Raw genomic sequence first — 23,888 nt, 5'->3', positions numbered from 1 at the left:
CCGTTGCATTCTGGGCAATTATCGGCCGAAGGTAGCCTGAGGTTGCTTTCCCAACAGTGGATGAAGAATGGGCACCTCCAGTGATCTTCGTGCCGTCACATCGCTTCTTCCCGGGACCTTGAGCATTCATGTTGACGCTGATACTTCTGGAGCAGGAACTGGGAAGTAATGCGTGGCTCTTCTGATTCGCCGTCTTTGTCCTCCATCCGCCGCTTTCCTTTGACATCCTCAGGCGTTGCTTGATTTCTAGGGTCTACGGCACCACTCTTTTTAGCCGATTCGGACGTTAGCACCTTTGTTTGGAGTGAGTTCTTCCCCGTATCAACCATGTTGGTGGGAAAGGGGTGCTGGTCGATCTTCATCGGCTTAGCCGATTTTGTCGGTACTTCAAATTTGAGTCTGCCTTGCTCAATGGCCGACTGTATCTGCTGTCTGAAGATTTTGCACTCATTAGTATCATGGGATGTGGCGTTGTGCCACTTGCAATATTTCATCTTTTTTAGTTGTTCGGCAGAAGGTATTGTATGATATGGCGAGAGCTTGATCTGCCCTTCCTGGAGGAGAAGGTCGAAGATTTTATCGGCCTTTGTTGTGTCAAAACCGAACGCTTCTGGCTCCTTTTTGCTGAATGGGCATGATATCGGCTTCTTTCCCTTGACCCACTCCGCAAGTCCGACCTCAACGTCTTCCTCGTCCTCCACCTCTTCCAGGAACGCCACTTTCTTCTGGAAATTCCTCCGTGGATCGAAAGAACGTACCTCCTGTCCAGACAATCGGTGGACGATTTGACTTAAGCTCTCGAACTCCTGTGATGCGTATTTTTCTTTGATGTGGGGCAGGAGACCTTGAAAGGCTATATCAGCCAGCTGTGCGTCGTTTAGAGCCAAAGAGTAACATTTGTTCCGGATTTCCCGAAACCTCTGAACATACGAGGATATCGGCTCGTCGCTTCTCTGCCTGAGGCTGGTCAAATCGGACAGCTTCATCTCATGCACCCCGGCGTAGAAGTATTTGTGGAACTGTCTTTCTAAATCGGCCCACGTGATAATCAAGTTTGGCGGCAATGTCGTGAACCACTGAAAGGCCGAGCCAGACAAAGATGACGAGAACAACCGCACCCGTAGAGCATCTTGCGTAGCTGCCTCTCCGCATTGGATGATGAATCTATTCACGTGCTCCACGGTTGAAGTATCATCCATCCCCGAGAACTTGGTGAAGTCAGGAACTTTATACCGATGGGGAAACGACAGTAGGTCATATGTAGACGGGTATGGTGTCCTATAGGTGTAAGTTTGTACCTTCGGCTTTAAGCCAAATTGTTCCTGAATCACCTCCGCAATACGTGCCGACCAATCTGGCTATTGCTGGTGAACCGTTGGCTGAGGTATTGGCACGTGCTGGTATACCGAAGGTGGAATAGCCTGATGCTGAGTGAAAGCAGGTGGCATCTGAGTAAAAGCCGGCTGTGAATTAAAGGTCGGCTGTTTGAATGAGCCACTCGTTTCATCATACAGTACGAGCTCTGCTGTTTTGTTCATCTCTGGTGCGACAGGCTAGTATGGCGGCATGGTCGACCGAGTGGCCTCCTGGAAAGATGCCTGGAATTGTGGGCTTCCCTGACGGGCCGATTGATTCTGACCGGCCGTGGCTGATGGTGCCCCCCAAGGCGATGGGCTAACCGGAGGGAACGGCGCAGAGGACAGCTGGATGGAGTTATACCCCATAGGAACTGATGATGAGGAAGCGCCTGAACCCCCAACAGAAAATTGGATCAGCTGAGAAACCGAATTCAAATAACCCTGGTTTGGTGGAATCGGCTGAGTATATGCCGGTCCCCTGTATCCCTGAGGCACCCCACTAGCGAAGGAGTTGACAACGACATTGTACACCGTATTTGCAAGCACCGGGGATTGATCAATGAAGGCGTGATAAACGGACTATTGGACCATATCGGCCATCTTGTCCGAGTCCTCAGAGATTGTGATCTGGCGGGAAGTTGGAAACGGAGTCTTCTTGATAGTCTCCCCGCTTCTGGAGCGACCGAAAGACTGTAGGCAAGCTTTCCGGAACTGTGTCGTATGCTTATCCAGTTCTTCCTTCTGGTCGTCCTTTAAATCTGCTTCCGTCACTTCGATGACGTTATCTTCAGAGACTTCAGCAGCTTTCGACATGGCGGCGGTTGTATGTGTCCCACTGGGCGTGCCAAAAGTGTGTTGGCGCTAGAAATCGGTCAACCGAATCCCCAGCGTCTGACACACGACCCGGGAGAATCTGCTTAACTCCTGTTCGGGTGATTGCCCTGGTGCGGTTCGCGCGGCGTGCCAGCCAATCTGACCTGTTGATTGGCAAGGAAGAATACGTGTCAGGTCCAGAAATCACGATCGGCTAAGTTTCCGATCTCGAGAGAGCTTATCAGCGAATCGGCCGATTTGCCGTAATAAAGAAATCGGCTATAAAGCAGCCGATCACTGTAGCCTTGTAGATAGAAAACTACTGGAGTAATCGACACAATGCTATGGTAACAACACTAGGAATAGATCTAATCGGCAATATGTAAAATAAGCAAATTTAATAGCAAAATGTAAAGAAAGCCGAAACCACCGATTCCTAGTTGGATAACTGGTGATAAAACTAGAAAGACAGGTAAAACCTATGATTCTAGTAACTATTGATAACTAGTGAATAAATCTAAACGAAACAACAGCGATGCGCCCGAAGTTAAAGCTTAGAATCTACTCGGTAAACGGAACTTACAAGATCGGCCGGAGATCAAGTTGATGCAGCCCTGCCAACCCGTACGAACTCGTGAAGAAAAGAAAGTATTTGGCGAAGTCGCCTGCTCGAAAGTAAGTACGAGGAAAAAGTAGTTGGTTGTATTGATTTGTTGATGATTACAGATTTACAAAGGTAGCTATTTATAGCCCCGTACAGATGACTCCTTAACTGACTAGAATTCTATCCCTAATTCAAATAGAAAACGAATATTTACAAGCACGATTCGTGCTAGGTTGGTTATTATACGCTTCATGGGCTGATCTCCCCCTTATCCTTCTATTCTTTTCCAAGCCCATACCGGCCCAATTATCCCAACCTCCTAATCGGCCGATTCCTTATCGGCAAAAAGCAACCGATCGGGAACCCGGCGCGTTCGATCCGAACCCCAAGGGTTAAGCGAGGCAGAAGTCATCGGCCGATCTCGTACTGCAGCATTGGCCGATCTTGGACTGTGGCACCAACCAACCGATCTCGAACTGTAGCACCATTCGGCCGATTCCCAACTGTACTTTTCCAATTTCCTCTCTTCTTGGCGCCGATTCTACTAGTGACGAAATCTGGCGTCAACAACAGTATTGGTTATAGATTTTTAATAGTAAAATTTGGAGTGCCTGACATGCATGTTGGCACAATTATGGAGTCCAGATATGCTACATTCTTTAAAAACATGTTTCCCATGCGAGAGGATTTTAGCAATGCTAGTCAAGAATATATTACAAATGATGATTCAATCGATATGATAGAACACAGTGAACAAACACTTGTGAGGAATCCAGAGAAGGATGACAATGAAGTTCCTAAAAGGAGCAAGAGACGGAGGACTGCAAAGTCCTTTGGTGATGATTTCATTGTGTACCTTGTGGATGATACTCTTAGAACCATTGAAGAGGCATATTCCTCTCCTGACGCTAACTATTGGAAGGAAGCTGTCAGAAGTGAGGTGGATTCTATTATGTCTAATGGAACTTGGGAGGTTGTTGATCGTCCTTATGGATGTAAACCTGTAGGATGCAAGTGGGTGTTTAAGAAAAAGCTTAAATCTGATGTACTATTAAAAAGTACAAGGTGAGGCTTGTGGCTAAGGGTTATACTTAGAAAGAAGGAGAAGACTTCTTTGACACTTATTCACCTATTGCTCAATTAACCACAATTCGAGTGTTACTTTCCCTAGCAACCTCTTATGGTCTTCTCATTCATCAAATGGATGTTAAGACATCTTTGCTAAATGGAGAGTTGTAGGAGGAGATCTATATGGATAAGCCAGATGGATTTGTAGCAAAAGGTCAAGAAGGAATGGTGTGTAAGTTGTTGAAATTTTTGTATGGCCTCAAGCAAGTACCTAAGCAGTGGCATGAGAAGTTTGATAAAACTCTTACGTCTGCTGGCTTTGTTGTGAATGAAGACAACAAGTGTGCGTACTATCATTTTGGTAGGGGTGAAGGGGTGATATTGTGCTTGTATGTTGATGATATACTGATTTTTGGAACAAGCATTAATGTGATTAAGGGAGTAAAGGATTTTTGTCTCAAAACTTTGAGATGAAAGATTTGGGAGAGGCTGATGTTATCCTTAATATAAAACTAGTAAGAGAAGGTGATGGTGGGGGTAACACTCTTGGAATCCCATTATGTGGAAAAGGTTTTAAGTCACTTTGTTATAGTGACATAAACCTGTTTCAACACCTTATGATGCTAGTGTGATTTTAAGGAAAAATAAAAGGATAATGAGAGATCAGCTGAGATACTCTCAAATTATTGGTTCGCTTATGTACTTGGCTAGTGCTACGAGGCCTGACATCTCGTTTGCTGTGACCAAACTAAGCCGGTTTGATTCAAATCTGGGAGATGATCATTGGCATGCTCCAGAGAGAGTGATGCGCTATCTAAAAGGCATTGCGGACTACGGGATTCACTATTTTGGTCGCCCAAGGGTACTAGAGGGTTATAGTGATTCAAATTGGATTTCTGATGCTGACGAGATAAAGCCACGAGCGGATATGTGTTCACGCTTGGAGATGGCGCTGTTTTCCGGAAGTCTTGCAAGCAGACCATCTTAAAGAGGTCAACTATGGAAGTAGAACTTACATCATTAGATACTGCCACTGTTGAGGCTGAGTGGCTTCGTGAACTCCTAATGGATTTACCGGTGGTTGAAAAACCGATACCGGCTATCCTAATAAACTATGATAATCAGACGGTGATTGTCAAAGTGAAGAGGCGGTTGAAATCTGTCAGGAAATTGAGAAGTTCCGGAGTGATAGCCTTGGATTATATCCAAACGGCTAAAAACCTAGCAGATCAATTCACAAAGGATCTTTCACGAAATGTGATAGATAATGCATCTAGGGAATTGGTCTTAAGACCCAGTATGTGAGTCATGCTTTGGTGGTAACCTGTCCTATGCAATCGGAGATCCCGTGAATTAGGATGGTGAAACAAGCCATTGGTTGACTGAGAGAAGAGAATCTTTGAATAAGGCTCATTCCTGTGAAAGTGCATTGCTCATCAAACTGTAAGGCAGGTTGGCTTTTGCCTTAATGTAATCTGAGTGGCTTATTTAAGTAAAGATGTTGTCCTACAGAACATCTTAAAAGGATTGCACCTATATGAGTTCGACTGCTGGTCACAGTCTATGAGAATTAGGTGATCTCTAGATACTCATGAAAGGACTGGAGTATGACTTATACGCTCCAAACCGCGAGGATGCTTTTAAGCAGCCTAGTACCAGAAAAGGGTTTTGGTAAAGCTTATTTGCACAAGACTGTCAATTCAAGGCATAGTCCATTGATCAGTTATGAATAAGTGTAGCCTCTCCTCTAGGTGGATGTTCAACTTAACAGTCTCCATCGAAAATTGGTATATAAAAGCAGTAGTGAAAATGAGAGCATTTCTCGGGTGCCTCGAAATTTGGTGGGGATTGTTAAAATATTTGGGCTAGGCCCATTTATTTCATTTAATCTCAAGGCCCACGATTAATGCTAGATGGTTAAAGTGGTTAATCCCAAATTGGTAGTAAGAAGTATCTTAACTAACTTAAATAGGTGGATTATCTGTGCACTAATTAAGAAGTTGAGGAAGAGAGAAAGGGTGCCACATGCGCGCGCTCGCTCGTCGAGCCGAGCCATGCCATGCCGAGGCGCGTCGCGGCACGGCGATATGATGTGTGCGCTGGGCTTGGTCTGGTTTTGCAATTTTTAATCATGAGTTGATGACTAGTAACTGACGCTATGTTTAGTGACTAGTAACTGATGTGGACAACAATGACCGGTAACGACTGAAGGTTACTGGTAACTGACACTGTTGAATGGCTTGAACAGCTGGTTAATGGCTATCAATCACCTGAGACAGTGTCTAAGTACGTTGAATCTCCTTTCTCTTGTATCTATAAAAAGGTGCTCGTACTCTGGTTAACACACACCGAAGAAACCACTTTCTCTCCCTTTTTGCTGTTGCCCGCTGCTATTTTTGCATCTCCATCGCGAGCCTCTGTGTGCACAGAGCTTGCGAGAGCAGGCTTCCGAGACTTCGTCTGGATCAAATTTTTAGGGAGCGCATCTTCTGCGCAACTGCTCGCTGCGAACGACTACGTCCTACTACTTCCTAGAGACCGTTCCAGGGACTGCACTGCACCAACTCATCACTACGCCAACTCTGATCAACTACATCGAACAGCTCGAACCGAAGCTTTAGGCACAATGTCTGATACTTCCAGTTCTGGAACGGCGCACCCATTGCCTCCGGCAATGGTCCCACCCTTGGGTACACACTGAACCTTCTGTGGTTCTTCTTTTTTTCTGTTTATGTTCGAATGTGTTAAACCCATTAATATTTGCACATGCCATGTGTCACTAACGATAATCAGGATTTACTTAATTATATTCGAAATTAAAATATGCCATAAAATGTTTAAATTTCCAACTATTGGTTGGTGGCTTTCTTCAATCCAATTGCTCCAGTTTGCAGCACGCTCGCTGTAGCAGTCTCGAAACTGGTGGCGCCAGGTGCTAGTGCGTGCGCTGCAGCGAACGAGGCGTCACGCGTCACCATGCCGCGGACCTCAAGGAGCGGCTTCGGCAGACGGCCGTTGAGAGCTTGTGCAGCCTGGCGTGAAGCAATGAGGCCGACGTCGTGGGCCGGGGCTGCACGCCGTGCTCGACACCCTACGCCGCCGTCGCGCTTGACTCCGGCCCGTACTTTGTCGCCCTGTAGATGACACGGGGTCCTGCTGCTTCGTCAAGGCCACGGGCACTAACGCGGGCGTGGCCATGTCGTCCCCAATGAGCAAGTGGACATGCAGGGCATGCAGGGGGAGAAAGGCGTCGGTGTTGCAGCTGCCGTACCTGGCACCTGTGCCTATGGAAGGTGTGCGAGTCCCAGACGCATCTCCCTGCCGCGATTCCACAACAGCAGCGCCGTGCCACTACATCTGTCGCATGCCAGATTGCCTGTCAGGTCGCCGAATCTCATCTCGCCCACAACCTGCTCGATGAATTGCCCCAGCAAAAGACCACGGGGGAGAGAGGTAAGGGAGAAGATATGCCTGGTTAGAATGCCATGTTAGCGCTGGGTGTCCATGTGGATAAGTAAGAACCTATATGACTAAATTTGAAAAGTTTATGGACTTAAAAATACATTTTTAAAGTTCGTGGACCTAAATGACACCCTCACCCTCCTAAGTTAATAGACCTCCGGTGTATTTTACTCATAGTTGTATAGAGCAAAGCACAATTAATATTAGCTTCATCATGCTTATCATCCTCTCAAATTCATAAATTCATGATGTGAAAAACATGTAAGTGTTGCGCTGCTATTAAATATTTTATAAAAAATAGTGGAGTGGCATAGAGTATGCTTTCATCAAACATCTTGTAAATTCAACTCCAATACTGATCTTGCTAGAAATAAGAAAAATGATCGAGCTAACGCGCGACTAGTCGCGCAATAGGACAGCACGCGACCCTATCCAGTACCGCTATATGTCATGTAGTTTGCTTGATCCGCGTGCGCACATAGTATCGCAAGAGCCGTCATTGTGCTGGCATGTTAAAAAAGTACTTGTATTTTCTTTAAATGGGCATTATTCTCTTGTCAAGTGTCCATTTTCAAATCCGTTTGCACCGTTGTATTTTTTGTGACGAGATCATCCATTTTTAATATATGTTGAAGTTGTTTTATGCTACTAGCAACTTATATTGAATGACAGTGGTAACTTATGTATGATTTGTGTAACAAATTATGTTGTAATTTTAAGATAATAGATTCTAGTGGAAAATTACTGTATGGACAGATAGCAACTATATAATAACTTGTATCTCACCTACACATTTAAGTTTTATGGAGAAATCATATGAACTTTACTATCAAATTACGTAGAAGTTTTATAACAACTTTTATATTGTTAAAACTCACGGAGAGGCGCGAATACAACAACTTATATAAGGATATATAATGTACCAATTATATAGAGATAATGTATCATCTTATGTAGATACTTCAGGTAATAGCACCATTTGAAGAAATTATTTCTACAGCTATTTATGTACACAGTTCATTGATAGATGACATAAGTTGCCAGACACTTAATACATGACTAACTACTACACATTCAACATAAGTTGCCACCGCATAAATTTTTTTTCAAAATATATGTATCATGGATCTAGTTTTATAGATATCGTTGTTAGGAGCACAATAGTGCAAATGGATTTGAAAATAGACAATCTCAAAAAAAAAGTCACATTTTAAAGAGGTCAAATAAATAGATAAACATGTGGCAAAAATTCATGCTATAGATCCGATGGAGGCCGTAGCAAATCCTGTCGTACATCAGTCTCCGTCAGCCCACCATTCTAGAAGCGGGCCACGGGCCGCCAGCGGTCACGCAAAAATGGCAGCCTGCGAGCCGCTTCTAGGGTGGTGGGCTTTTCGCGCGTGACGGCTTAGCTTTTTCCTAAGGAAAAATGTCAATAAAAATATTTGAATTAATTATCTTTTACTCTCCTCCGTTCTACGAATATTTGTTGGAATTTGTTATTCGGATATGCTCCTTTTGAGCATGTTCGCTTCAACTTATAAGCCGGCCTAAAACAGCTGATTTGTTGTGAGAGAAAAAATACTGTTTGGTGACTAAGCTAGCTGAATAAGTTGAAGCGAACATGACATTTGTTTCCCTGTACAAAATCGCTGTTTGGGCTGGATTTGTGAAGGGTTCGGATATTTTCTCCCACCACATCGCGTATTCGCGTTGGCGCAGGCTCTCTCCGTCTCTATCCACGGACCACCACATAGGTACGGCCGCCGCTGCTCCATCCACCTCTCCATCCTCCTCCGTCCTCACGCTAACACTGAGCTCTCCAACCCCCTCACTAGCCTCTGCTCCCCCATCTCTCTGCTCCGCTCCCGACCATTCACTCCGCAGCTCTCCTCGCTCCGCTCCGTTCCCCTCCGCCCAACCACCGCGACAGCCATCCGGATCGGCGGGCGGGCACCGGCCGGCGATGACATCCGCCGTCGCCACCACGGTCGGGTGCGGGGGGCTCCCCTTCCGCCCGTCCTCAGCGGCGCCCAGAGGGCGTCCTCGCGGCAGATGGATGGTCCGAGCTCAAGGTACGTTTGCGCTAATCTCCTAATTTCTGGGGGGGCATTCGTACCCTCCCTCCCCTGATGGCATCGGCATGGACTGAATGGAATGGAATCTGGTGTTGGCAGCCGCGGGAGCGGACGCCTCCGACGACAAGTCGTTGGAGATCATGCGCAAGTTCTCCGAGCAGTACGCCCGCCGCTCCAACACCTTCTTCTGCGCCGATAAATCCGTCACTGCCGTCGTCATCAAGGTCAGTACCCTTCGAATATCCGGTAGTCCTCTACTTCCTCCTCCTACGTACTAGTTACGACCTAACTTCAAAGGCATCCACCAAGGCACCGATTAACACCAAGGTTTAGAGTATATTAGCAACTCAGCACCAGTTTTTTCTTTAGAGCAAGACGATACGGGTTTTATAATTTGGGGTACAAATTGGGGGGAATGGAAGCAAAGACCAGGAATAACGATACACTGAGAATTAGATTTGGACAGTATTGATGCCATAAAGCTTAGGAATGAGCAGAATTTTATGAAAGCCGACAAACACACCATTCCTCAATCACGACTAAGTTAAACCATGTATTGCAGTACAACTAGGTCCCTGCGCTGGGTAAGAATGGAAGCTACTTCATGCTAAGAATAAAGCTGAAAGAACAGAACATTAATCCCACTGTCAACCTCATGATGAATCAGACAGAACTAATCCCCCCCTGCCTTCCTTCTAGATGCCTCAGCTCCCTTCTTTATAACCTGAGGGCAGTAAACTGTGCAGAGGAGAGTTAGACAGCGGGTGACAGAGGCAAACTGCCTATGGCTTTTGGTACAGGGGCTGCGCTGCAGTTCATCTATACTAGGTGCCACAGGATGGCTCAACTTATCTTGCTGAATGGAATAGGTGCTGATTTAAAATGTAAATTTATTTTATTGACAGACAATATTGCTTTAACATGTGTGCAAAAATCAACACTGGTCGTGTTGAAGAGAACCATGAGGTCGAGGATTTTTATTTTCTTCACACAAATCCGGAAGACGCACCTTCTAAGAGCAGTGGGTTGATGGAGGGTCTGTTTAGCAGATTAAGGTTAAGGATATCAGCTTCAGTGCAATTTTAGGAATCGGGAAATAATTGATGCATCACTATTGTAATAAAGCAGCAATCCTATATCTAAAGCACATGGGTACATTAGAGACCAAAAGGAAAAAAAGGGGGAAAAAAACAAAGGACGGCTAGATTGAACAATCCTACCATAGCTAGCTTCTGGCAAGTCATTCTGTGATCGGTATAACTTCATCAGCTGCAGTATTTTTCGAGTGCAAGTCCTCTACTCCGATTTTCTTAGAGCAATCGACATCTCTAAGTAAATATTGGAATTCAGTAACTGCTTCTTGATGATATTAGCTCATTTGAGAATGCTTATCATGTCATCATCATTTTGAGTAAAACCATAACATGTTTGCAGGGACTTGCTGATCACAGGGATACACTTGGAGCTCCTCTATGCCCTTGTAGGTAATTTATCTTGTGTATGTTTTCCCCCCTCAATTGTTTGTCCATTATTCGTACAACATCCACTTATCTTATTCCTAAATTTCATGTGAATCTAACCAGGCATTATGATGACAAAGCTGCTGAGGTAGCACAAGGATTTTGGAACTGCCCATGTGTTCCCATGCGTGAGAGGTGTGTCTTGTTGTGAACTATACTTCTGACTATTTTTTTATGATAGTGCATAGAGAAAATATTATGGCAGCGCTACTTTGCGTTCAAAGATGTGCTGCACTGTTGCAAAACAGGATAAGGTTCCTTTTCATTTACAGTACCAGATGACTGATTGGCCAGCTAGTTCTCTATTACCATCCCATATCATTAGTATTGACGATGAAGGCATATGCCTTGCAATAATGCAAAGTCCAACCTGCCCTGTATTTTGTTTTTAATTTCTGATAGATAACTTCGAGAATGCAATTTCCAGTTTGCTTCTCTTGAAAGGAAAAATCAGAAACAACAAACTATTTGCTGTCTAGAAGCATCGTATCTTATGTGAGTGGGTCTACTTTTGCAGGAAGGAATGCCACTGTATGCTTTTTCTCACTCCCGACAATGATTTTGCTGGACAGGACCAGGCATGTCCCTTTTGCACACATCCCACATAATACTTTGTAGTTTCCCCCTGATATATGCATCCATGACATCTTTAGCACAAATAGCTCAAGAATGATTTTACTCGTGTACTTGCTGCAGGCTATCTCCTTGGAGGAGATCAAAGAGGCGACATCAAAGTTCTAACCCCGTGTAATTTCCGCCAAATGTTTACTTGACAGCTAGCTTTCTTTTATATGTATATGTACTTATGTAGCATCTATAAGATATGCCACCGGAGAAAATTCTTCATAAGATGTCTAGTGAACGGCACTTCCGAAGGCTGTTGAACTGTCGATCCTGTGGCCATAAGAGCGCTTTTGTTGTATCTGTGCTCCATTTCTTGAATTATTAAGCATGTGGAATACGTTGTTCATGACTGCTATCTATGGGGTTATTGTTTTTTTTTTACTGTTTGTAACGGCGTGGAGTACCTAAAGAAAAATAAAATCGATGCAATTATCACAAAGTGAGGTGTGGGAGCGGATCCATGCTGATGTTGGGCTACTACCCCGCCCACTATGTGTGGGTGGGCTGCGACTTCCTCCCACAATCACATAAGTCGTGTCATTCGGCCCATCGCAGCATGCCAACCTGAAAGGCAGAAAAAAAAACATAGCGGGGTCGTGCTCGTGGACTCGTGGGCGGTCGTGGCGCCGCGTCCTGTGCGTGTCAGCGTGTCGTGTGCGAACTGCGAAAGTGACACTAGCGCAGTAGGATTCTTCACTTTCGTTGTCAATATCTCAGTCCGGTCTCCGGTGAGTGACTATACCGCCACTCCCTATGCTCCAGATAGAGCTACTTTCAGGTTCGGTGAAGTCAAACTACCTTGCATTCGAGTAAATTTGTATGAACCACGATCTATGTCACCAAATTAGTACCATCAAATCGATCATGAAAATTTTCATGAAATATATTTTCATGATTTATTTTTGGTGTCGTAGATGTAAATATTTTTTTATAAACTTAGTCAAATTAAATTTAATTTAGGACGAGTATAGGTAGACTCTGAAAATAGAGGAGGTACAATTTATCGCATGAATGTTATGAGTTTGTTGATGCGTGACAAGGACGTAAGCATGGATGCCACAAAAAGCCCAACCATAAATATTGTACAAGTGTTATATGCGATTAAATTTTCAAGAGTTTTTGCTCCGGTGATCCCTTTTCTGAAAGTTGCACGATTCTTAAAGCAAGAATGTGATTAATTAATTCATTTCTTAATTACTTTGATCTGGGTCTCGTACAGGCCGAGCCCTGCCGACGCCCAGCCCATGACTACAAGAAATATGCACTCGATCCGCTTCTGGTGCTAGGTGGTGACGGCACAATTCGACAGCAGCGCTTCTCGTGGCTCCTGCGGGCGACGCTCCATGTGAGGTCCACCCCTCTGCCCGCCACCCCTGGACTGAGACTCTGAGAGAGCCACCGGCAGCAGCGGCTCTGCGTTGCTAGAGCGGAAGAAAATGTTCAGAGCCATGGACAGGGGCGGATCCTAGATCAGATGATAGGGAGGCTGAACATCATTCATTGCTTCACACAGACACTTTCTTCTACCTCCAGACATTAGAAAACCTACATCGACGGTACGAAAACTCCCTCTTGTCCAGCAGCCAGTGGGGGGGGGGGGGGGGGGGGGGGGCATGGACCGAAGCAAGTTGGGCACTGCTCCAAAATTACAAGTTGTAGTGCATATCCCTTGCAAGCCCCAACAACACTAATAAAAAACAGTAGACGGGAATCAGCCTCCACCTTGAGGCCGGCAAAAATGTAGTCGAGCACCACCACCTTCGTATAGCTCCGACTCCTTCATCGTCCGAAGACGCGAGAGTGACATCGTTGCGCGCCCTCGTCGTCAGGAATGAAGACGGCCGAGTTGGGGCCGAGCTACGCGTCTCACTGCACATCCACGCCCATCCTCATTCGTCCGAACGGCACGCGAGCGCCGCCGCCGCCGCACGCGAGACGTCGCGATGGAGAAAAAAAAACGTGAAATGCTCAGAAACGCGGGAGGATAATGACCAGAGATAATGGGGTGGACTGAGCCGGCTTACTCGGTCCCGGCAAGGGTGGTAGGGCCGGGTCCAGACAAGGCTAAGACGGAATTAATTAAAATTAATAATTGTTTGCTTTAATATTCGTATAGTTTTTATGGAGAGGACCACCGGAGCAAAACTCAATTTTTAATGGATGAAAAAAAATAAAGGATGAATTCTCGCAAGGCGGAATTACGAACTGCTGCGGCCTGGTGTTGACTTGTGAGTACACCAGACACATGCGATAGTTGAAGAAAACAAAAATTGACTCGCAAGTGGGTATTGACTACCCGCCGGCAGGCGCAGGTCAGCAGGTGTTTTTTCAGTGGTCACCAAATGTCTGGGCCTCACGGGCATGAGCCATGAGTGCCTGCCCTGTGCCCCGACGGGTCCAAGAACGCGACACTCCCATGTATCCTGGATCATGTCTACAGACCAACACTTTGTCCGCACACCTGGCACGTGACTGATGACGATCTTAGATTTCTTCGATTCGTCGCCTTAACCAACTCGAGATCAAAGGGTCTTATATTACATTACATGTATTATAATGTAGCAGGGACAATGTCATGCTAAACAAACAGAAATCATGAATGGGAATTGACACCTTGTTCGACACTTCTCATTCATACCAAGAAAGCATGGAGACTAAAGCAAGTACAGTACTCGTTGCTGATTGCTGTAATGCAGCCAGTCGACATTAACATTGCCTCATTGAACCATGTCTTGGGAACAGACGATGAGACTTAGGATTGCAACGCACGCGCACGCATACTCTGCCCCTTTTCCTCCTCCAACTCCACGAGTTCAGGATAACCGCTGCGCGAGCATTGAATTTTTTCCTGTAGAGCGCTGCCGGTCGGGAGAAGCAGCCGCATGTGCATGGTGTACATGCCAGCGATTAAAGAACCTGATAAAATTGGTTAAGCCGGGCTCGAGCTGATGAGAGATCTCTCATCGCCTGTCCTCTCCACCCACCTGGTAGTCACTGCTGCCAGCACCTGTCGGCAGCTAGCAGCAAAGCCTCTGATCCGGCCATCTTCTTCCCTTCAGCAGAGCATCTTCATTCCTGCTAATCTCCAATGGCGGGTCATACCATTCTTTCATTATTTCAGAATCTACTCCGTGGGCGTTTCGTTACTCGTATCTTCCATTACTGAACCATGCTTACTCAAGTCATCCATTCATACTGCTGCATTTACCTCATCAGCTTTGGCCAATTGGCTGAACTGAAACGACCTGCAATGGCGTAGTGATCGAATAACCGCAGCCGGTCTGTTCTTTCTTGGTGCGGAGTGCAGCAGGTAGGTCGTTCGGGTGGGTGCTGGGCCGAGGAGCAATGAAGAATGGACCACGGGTGGCGCTACGAGGCATGCGCAAAGGACAGCATGCGGTACAAGATGTTGGGAACCCTGCTGTGGGCTTGGATCGTATATAGTACTCCAAAGATGCTGTGGACCATGTGTGTGTGTGTGTGTGTTGTGCCGTTTGCAGGTTAACAGTTAACTAATAACGACAGGAAATAAGGCCACCTGGGAGGGACAGGGTGTGATTTTGCTTTGTAAAGAAAATAGGACACCTTCACGATCAATGACCGGGTGTGTGGGAACAAGAGGCAAATGCAAAAACACAAACTCAAATAAGGTCATCCTTTGTGATGTGGCTTGTATGCCCTTGTTAAATGTGGCAAGAAGGTGGTGGTTTTGCTGACATATGGTAGCAGAAAGACCTAAATTTGAAAAAACTCACCTCAACATTTGGAATAACAAGCAAGAAACTATTTAATCTATGACGGATTTTTGGTGATGTTTATAGAAAACGTAGTAAATAGGGCAACATCTATGACGATTTATGTATTTTCGTCACAGATTTGCAAATGATCCATTCGGGCTTCAATTTGAACCCGATTTCTGTGACGAACATGTGATAACCGTCATAGAGTGAAAATAGAAATCGTCACGAATTTGATATCGTGCTCAAACCACAATGATGATAAAATAAAAATATATTATAGTTGGCCCACTAGTTCACACATGCACCCAAGCTGCTACATAATGTTTTGTTTGTATGAGAATGTTATTATATGAATTCTTCATATTTAAATTAAGTTTTTTGCTTAGGAAAAATTCCCATTATACATATTCACCCAACAAAATTAGCCGCTTCAACATTCTCCTGAGCCTCAGCCCGCTTCCTATGCAGTTAAAAAAAAGAGTCGCGATCCAAAAAAACAAAAATATGTGGAACAGGCAGAATGGGGTTCAAAAATGGAAAAAAGGAGAACAATTGCTACTCCACACGGGATTTGAACCTAGGACTTTAGGACTTTAGATTTAGTAAGGTGACAACAAACCACTAGGCTACTGCCACATTTTGGAAGTTTAAAGCAAATCTTATTATATAACATGATACTGATCAACTGATTTGGGTTGAAGAACACATGAATAGTTGATGTTTCTCTTTTTAATCTAGAATCAAAATTTGTAGCTGGCATTTCTTCATCATACATTATCCAAATTTGATGAGGTTTTTTTCTAATTTTTCTAAAATCACCATCATTTCTTTAATGGCCTTTGTTTGTATGTTAATTGCTATTTCTTGGTTTTTTTTTCATTTTACATGTTTTCTTCCAACTGAATAGAGAATAGAAAAAATATGTTTTTGCATAACAATTGCTAATGTAACTTGATATTTTCCAATGTTATGGTCAACATAAGGTGGTGTCCAAATTTGAGGTGCATACGAGTTTGAACTTGTTATGAGGTATTCAAATCTTAAAGTTTGACTTAAATTATAAGAAACTATGTGAGAGATCTATCCATTTTGTGAACAATGTATAGTCCAATTTTTGTAAAATCTTATGAAACTTTATTTTAATATTGGACATCCATAAAATGATTCTATGCCAATTTACATAATTTTCGGAGAAGTTTTATGTATTATTATCATTATTTTGTAATAAGGTTGTAAATAGAAGTTTTAATTATCCCTAACAAACATTTGAATTTTTCATCTATTTTCGGATGTGCGCTATAATGGAATATACATCCTTAAAATATATTTTTATGTAATTTTTTAAAAATTATTTGAGATACATGTAGTTCAAATTGTAATTACTTTCTATAACCACGCAGAAATTCATTTAAACTGTTGAAAATAGTGAATTAATTCCAAATTTTTGAAACTTCTACACAACAACATATAAGTAGTCGATTTCATGTAAAAAGATGTTTTTGGTACGAAATAATTAGATTTACCTGTTACTTAACAACCTTTTCAATTTAAATGTATTTCTGCGTTTAAATAATAAAAACAATGAATGAGTCGGCTAAATGGGCCGAGAAACCTAGATTGAGCCATTTTTTGTAATGGGCCGACTCATCCTGATCGTATATCTTTGATCCAACGAACCAAATTAAGCCCCACATGCATAAATAGCTTCAGCCGACCCCGTAACCCTAGCTACTTCTCCACTCTCGGCGCCTCCCATCAACCCATCCCCTTCACTCCTCTCTGATGATCACCGCCACCTCCTCAGATCCACCGCCAACCTCCTACCCTCCGACGCTCCCCCTCTCCCATGTCGGCGCTACGGCCGTCGGTGACGCCTCCATCACCTGGTGGAGTGGGCCCATCTTCCTCGGCCAGCTTGTGTGCGGTGCGACACAGGGCGGGGCCACCTCCCTCCGCCTTCTGGCAAGCAGCGCGGGATGGGGCACCTCCCTCAACAACCTCCTAGCAGCACAACATGGGGCGGGCCCGCCTCCTTCGGCCGGCCTACTAGGGGCGTCGGTGTACGGGCCTCCAGGGTGGAGGCCGCCTCCCTGGTTGGCTCGTGCCAGAGTCACACGTGGCCCTTCCATGGCTGGCAGCGATGCACCTTCACGCCCGTCGCCCCCTTCTGTTCTTTCTGCTTCCGCACCAAACTCAGCACCAGCAGGTGAGATTTTTGACCTGATGATTTCAGATCCAAGCATGGTGGTGACATCCTGTAGTTCCCGTCCACCTCATGCACATCCTGATGCGTATGTGTCTCGCTCTCTCATCTCCTTCCCTCTCTCTCATTTGTTTTCTGACTTCCCCTCGAATTTCTTTAGATCCCAATCTAGGGTATGGACCACATGGGGGCTGCTGAGCTGCTGCTGGGCTGTGGGCTCACTGAAATTTCTTTAGATCCCAATCATTTAGTGATAGGTTATTGAAATTTGTGGCTGCATCCTTATGCGTTAATTTGTGGCTACATGTTGTGATAGCATCTATCTTCACAGCAATCTTTTTCTTGTATCTGTGGTAGATAACACTGATGCTTGAATCTGTGGTTATTTTGGCTCTTGTTATGCTTATATGATATCCATTTATTTTTTCCAGTGGGAAAGAAATTTGTTTCATAGTGGTATACCTCCTTTTATGGTGGTTTAAATGAATTGGCAAAACAGAAAGGGAAGTACAGTGCTAGACATTCAACATGTTGTGAGTGTTTTCTATTTGCAGTGTCACTTGGAATCCTTTGCAGTTTGAATCTCTGAACTCTGGTATGCTCTAGTAGTTTTATCTTGTAGAGAGTATAGAGTAAGAGATTAGAGAACTAGAGAATTAAAGATATTAGTAGTTTTATCTCTGAACTTCGAACTCTGGTATGCGAACTCTGGTATGCCCTGTATTTGTGTTCCTTTTGTGTCATATACTTGTATTTGTGTTCCTTTTGTGTCATATACTTGTCCTCTTCTAATTTTTGTCTGGCCATTATGCTTTTCAAATAGGAACTATTCATGATTTGCTTGTGTTTGTTGTAAGCCATTCATTAACTTGTTGTACATGCAAACATCTTAGGTGAGGCACCAGTGGATGAGCCCATGATTGATGTGAGTTCAAGTCAGTTCTATGGTGAAGGATATGGTGTTAGTGACAAGAGAATCGCTGACTTGACTATAATCAACAAGGAGCTAGGTGTTGCTATGTTTTGAATGATTCTCTCTCTGGGTACGTCATTTTCCCTCGCTACCCATTAATAGTCAAATGTAAGGGGAAATTCTGTTGGGCAACTGATTGACGTATTTTCCTCTACTGTTGTTTGTTTGGACTTGCGTGCCAAGATGATAAAACCTGGTGGCGATCAGCACGCCCGCGGACTACAACACATGCCCCCTCTACACCTGTTTGACTCCACCTGTTAGTGTACGTCTTGCTCTTCCCTTGATCTATACAAATCTGTTAGGAACTAAAGTACTATATACATTGGTGCTGATGCATATTTTTTATTTCGGTTGCAGATTATTGACGAGAAGGTTTGGTGGATGCAAGATGAAAACATAATGTAATCAACTATTATGATGTGCTTATGAATGTAATCTGAGATATTGAATCTTTTTTTTAAGATTATGAGATATTGAATCTAATATGCTATAATTTTGATAAATGGGCTGAAAACTTACTATGTCTTTTGGACTGAAATGTTGCTACAATAAATGGGCTAACTATTTGAGTGGGTTGAAATTTGATGGGTCTCTTTGATGGGCTGAAAAGTTTATGGGTCAAAATACACATCAGCAGCCACGTCGGCATACACATCAGCAGACACGTCATCAGTGCTTGCCACGTCAGTAGCCATGTTGTTGCTCACATCGTCGGTACCAATCATCTGTGACATTTATTTTCGTCATTGATATTGGGCTTGGGCTAGGCTGCGCGGCCTAAGGATGTTTTATGACGGTTACGAAAATTGTGCTGATATATGACGATTACGAAGAAACATCGATCGATTTAATCTACGATGCTCAATTCTTGATGTTATCTGAAATCACCACAGACACTGATTTAAGATGATTTTTCAACGATCCGTGAAAAATTTATTCCCATCACAGTTTCTTGTAGTGAAAAAATATCATATATAACATTTGGAATAATAGAAATTATCATTGACTTAAGTACTTAACCACTTATATTCCTATAAAATTCCTGTAAGCATTAAAGACGCCGCTATGATTAAACTCTTAAAGGTTGGACTGGACCGAGCATCCTAAGATCAAGGAGATGTGCCGATGAGGACGAGGTGGGAAATGACGTGACAATAACTGTAAGTTCAATAAAGAGATAAATAGCCAAAGAGGACGAGTAATTAAGCTCGATTGAACTAGCTAAAGATAAAAAGAGATAAATAGACTGGTACACAATCGATGTCCGTTTTAGTAATTTCTTTTTCTTAAAAAAAATTGAAAAATTAAAAAGTGTTGTGGGGAGTACACGGGAATTTGGACGGTTCACTTTTGCGGGAGTTGCTTTAGCTGACACCAATCATTTTAGAAATAGCTCCTAACGACAAGGGAAAGGCAGATACTGCTCCAAAGATTTAGCTAATTGGCCTTTTTTTTGTCCCAAGTCAATGGAATTGACTTTTTTCAAAGGCCCAACTGACTCGAGAATTTTACCATGTTTAAACTGACTTTCAACCGTGCGGTTGCTGAAATTACGGAAAACCACCGCCGATGGGCTACTGGCGGCTGCTCCAAAAGCCTTCGAGGACAAGCCTCTGCAGGTGGCGCGCAACAGCTGGCAGAATCCCACGGCTCCACTCCACGCAGGCCTGACCGGACGATCCGAGCCGCCCGTCCGAGTTCTGACAAGATCGGACGGCCTCACACCTATCTCCCGCTCCAGGAAGCAAGCCTCCCTTGCTGCAACTGAAGCTGTGGCCCACACGCCACTGCAGCCAAAAACCAAAGCCGGTGCAGCCCAAACCCCTCGGCGACCCGGCACAAGTCAGAAGCGAGCGAGCGAGCGAGCCGCACGCGGGGGCAGGCAGTGGCAGTCGTCTCCAACCCATACCATCACCCTCCCCGTGCGCGCGCGCGTGAGGCGCTTGCTCCCTTTCTTTGCATGTGAAGGAGAGGGGGAGGGGAGAGAGAGGGAGGGGGGCAGAGTGGGAGAAGGGGAGCAATGCCGATCGTGTCCGAGGGCGGGCGGCGGGGGGACAGCGGGAGCTCCGGCTTCGGCCGCCGGGGCCAGCGCTCCGGGCCGGCTGCGGGCGGCGGCGGGTCGTTTTCGTCGTCGTCGGTTGTGCTGGGCAGCGACAGCAGGGCGGCGGTGCTGCAGTGCGACGAGATGGAGGAGAGCGACGGGGAGGTGCAGAGCTCCATCAGAGGGCCGCTCGACACCTTGGACGCGCTACAGGAAGCACTGCCCAAGAACAGGTCAGTCAGTCTCCAATCCGCCGGCAAAGCTCGCGGCTTTGTCAATCTCCTTCTTCCGGCGATCCGTAACCGTGCTTGATATCCTGGTTTATTACGGATTTTGCACGAATTGTGCAGTTTATTTTTCTGCTTCTTGGGTCATGTGGTGCACTGCGGATAGAACGGGATCGTACTCTATTCTTCTGATCTTCTTCCTTCGGTGTGTTGTGGAGTCATGTAGGTGTCAAATTCGTTATCTTTTTCTCGATTCTGCAGTGTGCATCTCTGGATGGTGTTGTGGGGTGATTCGAGCAGTGCTGTAGGATTTGTTGTTAAATTTTGTGGCATTTCGGGGGGTAGTATCTATCTGAAGCAGCCTGTGTTCAGGTGCTCTGTCAAGAAATCTGGGGATTTGAAGTGGTGGGGGCACTCGGTCTGGATCGTTTTAGTGGCTGCAGAGTGCATAAGCGTGGCAGGGGAACTGTGGCTGATGATTGTCTTAAAAGTTTAGTTCTTGATCGGTCTGGTTGGTGGATGCATGGTACAGAGGCTAGATAAGGACAGTAGTGGATTTAGTATGTTTGGCTGGCTGGTCTGACAGATGGGGGCCGCTTATGGAGTTCATTTCTTAGTGTGCCTATTGGTGCCGTAACGATTTCAGACAATTTGTTGGGAAGATTATATTTTGGTTCTTCCTGGTGAACTATGAGTAACTTTGATGTCATGATGAAAGGCCTGTCATACTTAGCTTGGAAATGTTATCCATCCTCACTGAATTCTTGCTCTTGGCCAAGCCTGTTGCTTGATTGTTTAGTTCAATGTGGGGTCCTTGCAAATCTTCATAGAATATTTGTAAAATTTTGTCACAGTTTATCCTGGGAACCCCATGTCAGGATGAACATATGCAGATACAAATTTTTCGCTGACATACTTCACCCCTTATGGTTTCTGATCTAGTAGTACCATGATAGTTCAAGAACCCAAACGTAAGGATGGCTTAAGATTGATAATAAAATGGTTATTGAAGTTAAAAGGAGTATTTGCATTTTTTTCCTTGATACTTTGCCACTAGCTGGTCCCAGCTGATTAGACAGTAACCAGGAATAGTAAACCTTTAGAACACTAGATGCTCTTTCAAGTATTTGTCCAGAAGGTATTTGTTTTTGAAAATAGCAATTCTTTGTTGATGCATTTGCACAATACATTGAATTAGATATATTCATCATGCTATATTAACTTTTTGCTAGCGCTGCACTTTGGTTTCTGTGTGCTGTATATTTCTAGAATTATTCTTGAGTACTTTAATGTGCGTGCTATGCTTTGACATTGTGCAGTTCTGCCTTGCTGTTTTCTCAGTACGTCTCTACAGTCTAAAGTAACCAGCAATATCTTCCACATGCCATTACAGTGAGCTTATTTGATCGTTTTCAAGGATAACTGCAGCTCGCACGCCTTCTATGAAGTTTTGCTTTCAGTAGGATATTGTGTATGCTATCATGTTAAGACTTAGGAGTGCCATAAGCAGGTCTTCTGCAATGTTTATACATGGTCATATGGAGCATAGTGAATTCTTATCCCTACTAACAGCTGGTGAGGAGGTTTTGGTCATGATAAATTTTTAGAGTTTAATAGGATCCTAGTGCCTCATGAATTGGTGTACGAAGCTAAGCGCCAAAAATTTATAACGGGATAAAACGCTTGTTCGGTTATAAGCAGTAATGTACTTTTGTCAAGCGCGCTTAAATACAACTCCTTTTTGTTTAGCATGTAATTAATGTGGGCACATGATCAAACGGGAGCAACAAAGTTCTTTCACATGCATTTGTTAGCTAGTTGTCGGAATACCGTTTATTTGCATCATTAAGTATTTAGATACTTGTCTCATTTTCTTGTCGCTGCTCGTGCGCCTTTTATCCATAAATAGTACTTTCTCGCAATCTGCCTGGAAAATTGTTTGCCTCTGTTTAGCGCCAGATCCTATAGCGCTGTCGTATTCGGGCAATTTATTGTGTGTGTATACTTCTTCAGTTATTCTGACCTATCTGAATTCTTGCCTACAACAGGAAAAGATTACCCAAATTCTACAATGGCAAGTCGAGTTCCAGGGCGAATGCTGCTGAACCTGCACAAGACACTGCAAATCCTGGGAAACCATCCCCCAAGAAGCGCAAGGGCTTCCTTTCTTTCAGTTTCAGCTGGAACAAGTCGCGGAGCAAAGGGTCAAGTTCAAGCAGAAGGCGTGATGCCGCCGCCACCAGCTCCAAGAACTGGAGGAAGACACTGCCTCCATCTCCCACTACAAGCTCCTCTCAGCGCAACAGCAGGGGTGGTGGCAACGAGCACGCTCGCCGCTGGCTGCATAGGAGATCCAGCACAAGCAGGGGCGTCTCTGCTTCTCCACCATCTGCTTCCCTTCGGTCCCAGCTGATCGCCGTCCAGATGCAGTCGGTTTGTCTGGAGGATGTGGAGGAGTCCACCGCCTCGCTCTCGTCCAGGGAGAAGCGCAGGAAGAGCTTGCGGTAGTGACAGACGGCTTCGTCTGTCCACCAGCTCCACCCACCGGTGCCCGTTTCTTCTGTAGAAACCGCGGAATCCAGTTGCCGGTGCTCCAGTATTCTCAGTGCCATGGATGCTTTACAGTGTAAGGTTCGGCTGCAATTGTGTACAGTCGCCGAGTGGCGCTAAGTTTCTTACCCTTACACATAGAACATAGTATAAACATAATCAAATCAATGATAGAGATCCTGAACTTGGGAAAGTGATGCGTGGTCAGTGGTCTGATGCCTTGCTCGTTTTTCTGGTTGCCTGATCTACTGTATGTTTTGTGCCGCGCGTTTTGCCTGCTGATCCAGCCGTTGGGCCGGTCAATAGCTTTTCTGGAGCTCGAGTATCCTGCCTGTTGGGTTGGCCTTGCAGCGGCCCGCGGGCCCTGCCTTGGTGCGCGTGGCATCGCGCTCCTCCCGTCTTCCTCTCCGACTCGGCTGCGGCTGCGCCCGCGCGTCTGGTGTCTCTCCGTCTCCGACATGTAACCTTAGTAGCGCCGCGGATGTTGAGATGCGGCAAGAGGAATCGTAGAGTTCGCAGGGGTCGCCGGGAGAACTAATCAAAGTGAGGTATGCTGTGCAGCTGGCGGCCTTCGGTTGGCGTTCTCCCAGGTCTGCTTCACCTAGCGCCCCCCCCTCCCCTCCA

The 23,888-nt window shown here is 45.0% G+C and overlaps 2 protein-coding genes across 2 annotated transcripts; both read left to right on the top strand.

Annotated features, from left to right (window-relative positions):
- Window positions 1-9,084: 9,084 nt before the first annotated feature.
- On the top strand, window positions 9,085-11,884 carry LOC101758781 (ferredoxin-thioredoxin reductase catalytic chain, chloroplastic). The gene is made up of 6 exons (XM_004964886.4): window positions 9,085-9,380; window positions 9,483-9,607; window positions 10,818-10,867; window positions 10,967-11,038; window positions 11,421-11,481; window positions 11,600-11,884. The coding sequence occupies exons 1-6, from the start codon at window positions 9,272-9,274 to the stop codon at window positions 11,642-11,644; spliced, it is 462 nt and encodes a 153-aa protein (XP_004964943.1). The 5' UTR covers window positions 9,085-9,271; the 3' UTR covers window positions 11,645-11,884.
- Window positions 11,885-17,243: 5,359 nt separating this feature from the next.
- LOC101775952 lies at window positions 17,244-23,457 on the top strand. The gene is made up of 3 exons (XM_012845199.2): window positions 17,244-17,473; window positions 20,415-20,720; window positions 22,763-23,457. Exons 1-3 carry the CDS (start codon window positions 17,244-17,246, stop codon window positions 23,220-23,222), a joined length of 996 nt encoding a protein of 331 aa, XP_012700653.2. The 3' UTR covers window positions 23,223-23,457.
- The last annotated feature ends 431 nt before the right edge of the window (window positions 23,458-23,888 follow it).

This window comes from Setaria italica, chromosome IV, assembly GCF_000263155.2.
Source record: "Setaria italica strain Yugu1 chromosome IV, Setaria_italica_v2.0, whole genome shotgun sequence".
NCBI lineage: Eukaryota > Viridiplantae > Streptophyta > Magnoliopsida > Poales > Poaceae > Setaria > Setaria italica.
Note: the sequence above shows the minus strand (reverse complement) of the source record. Positions and strands in the feature narration are given on the sequence as shown.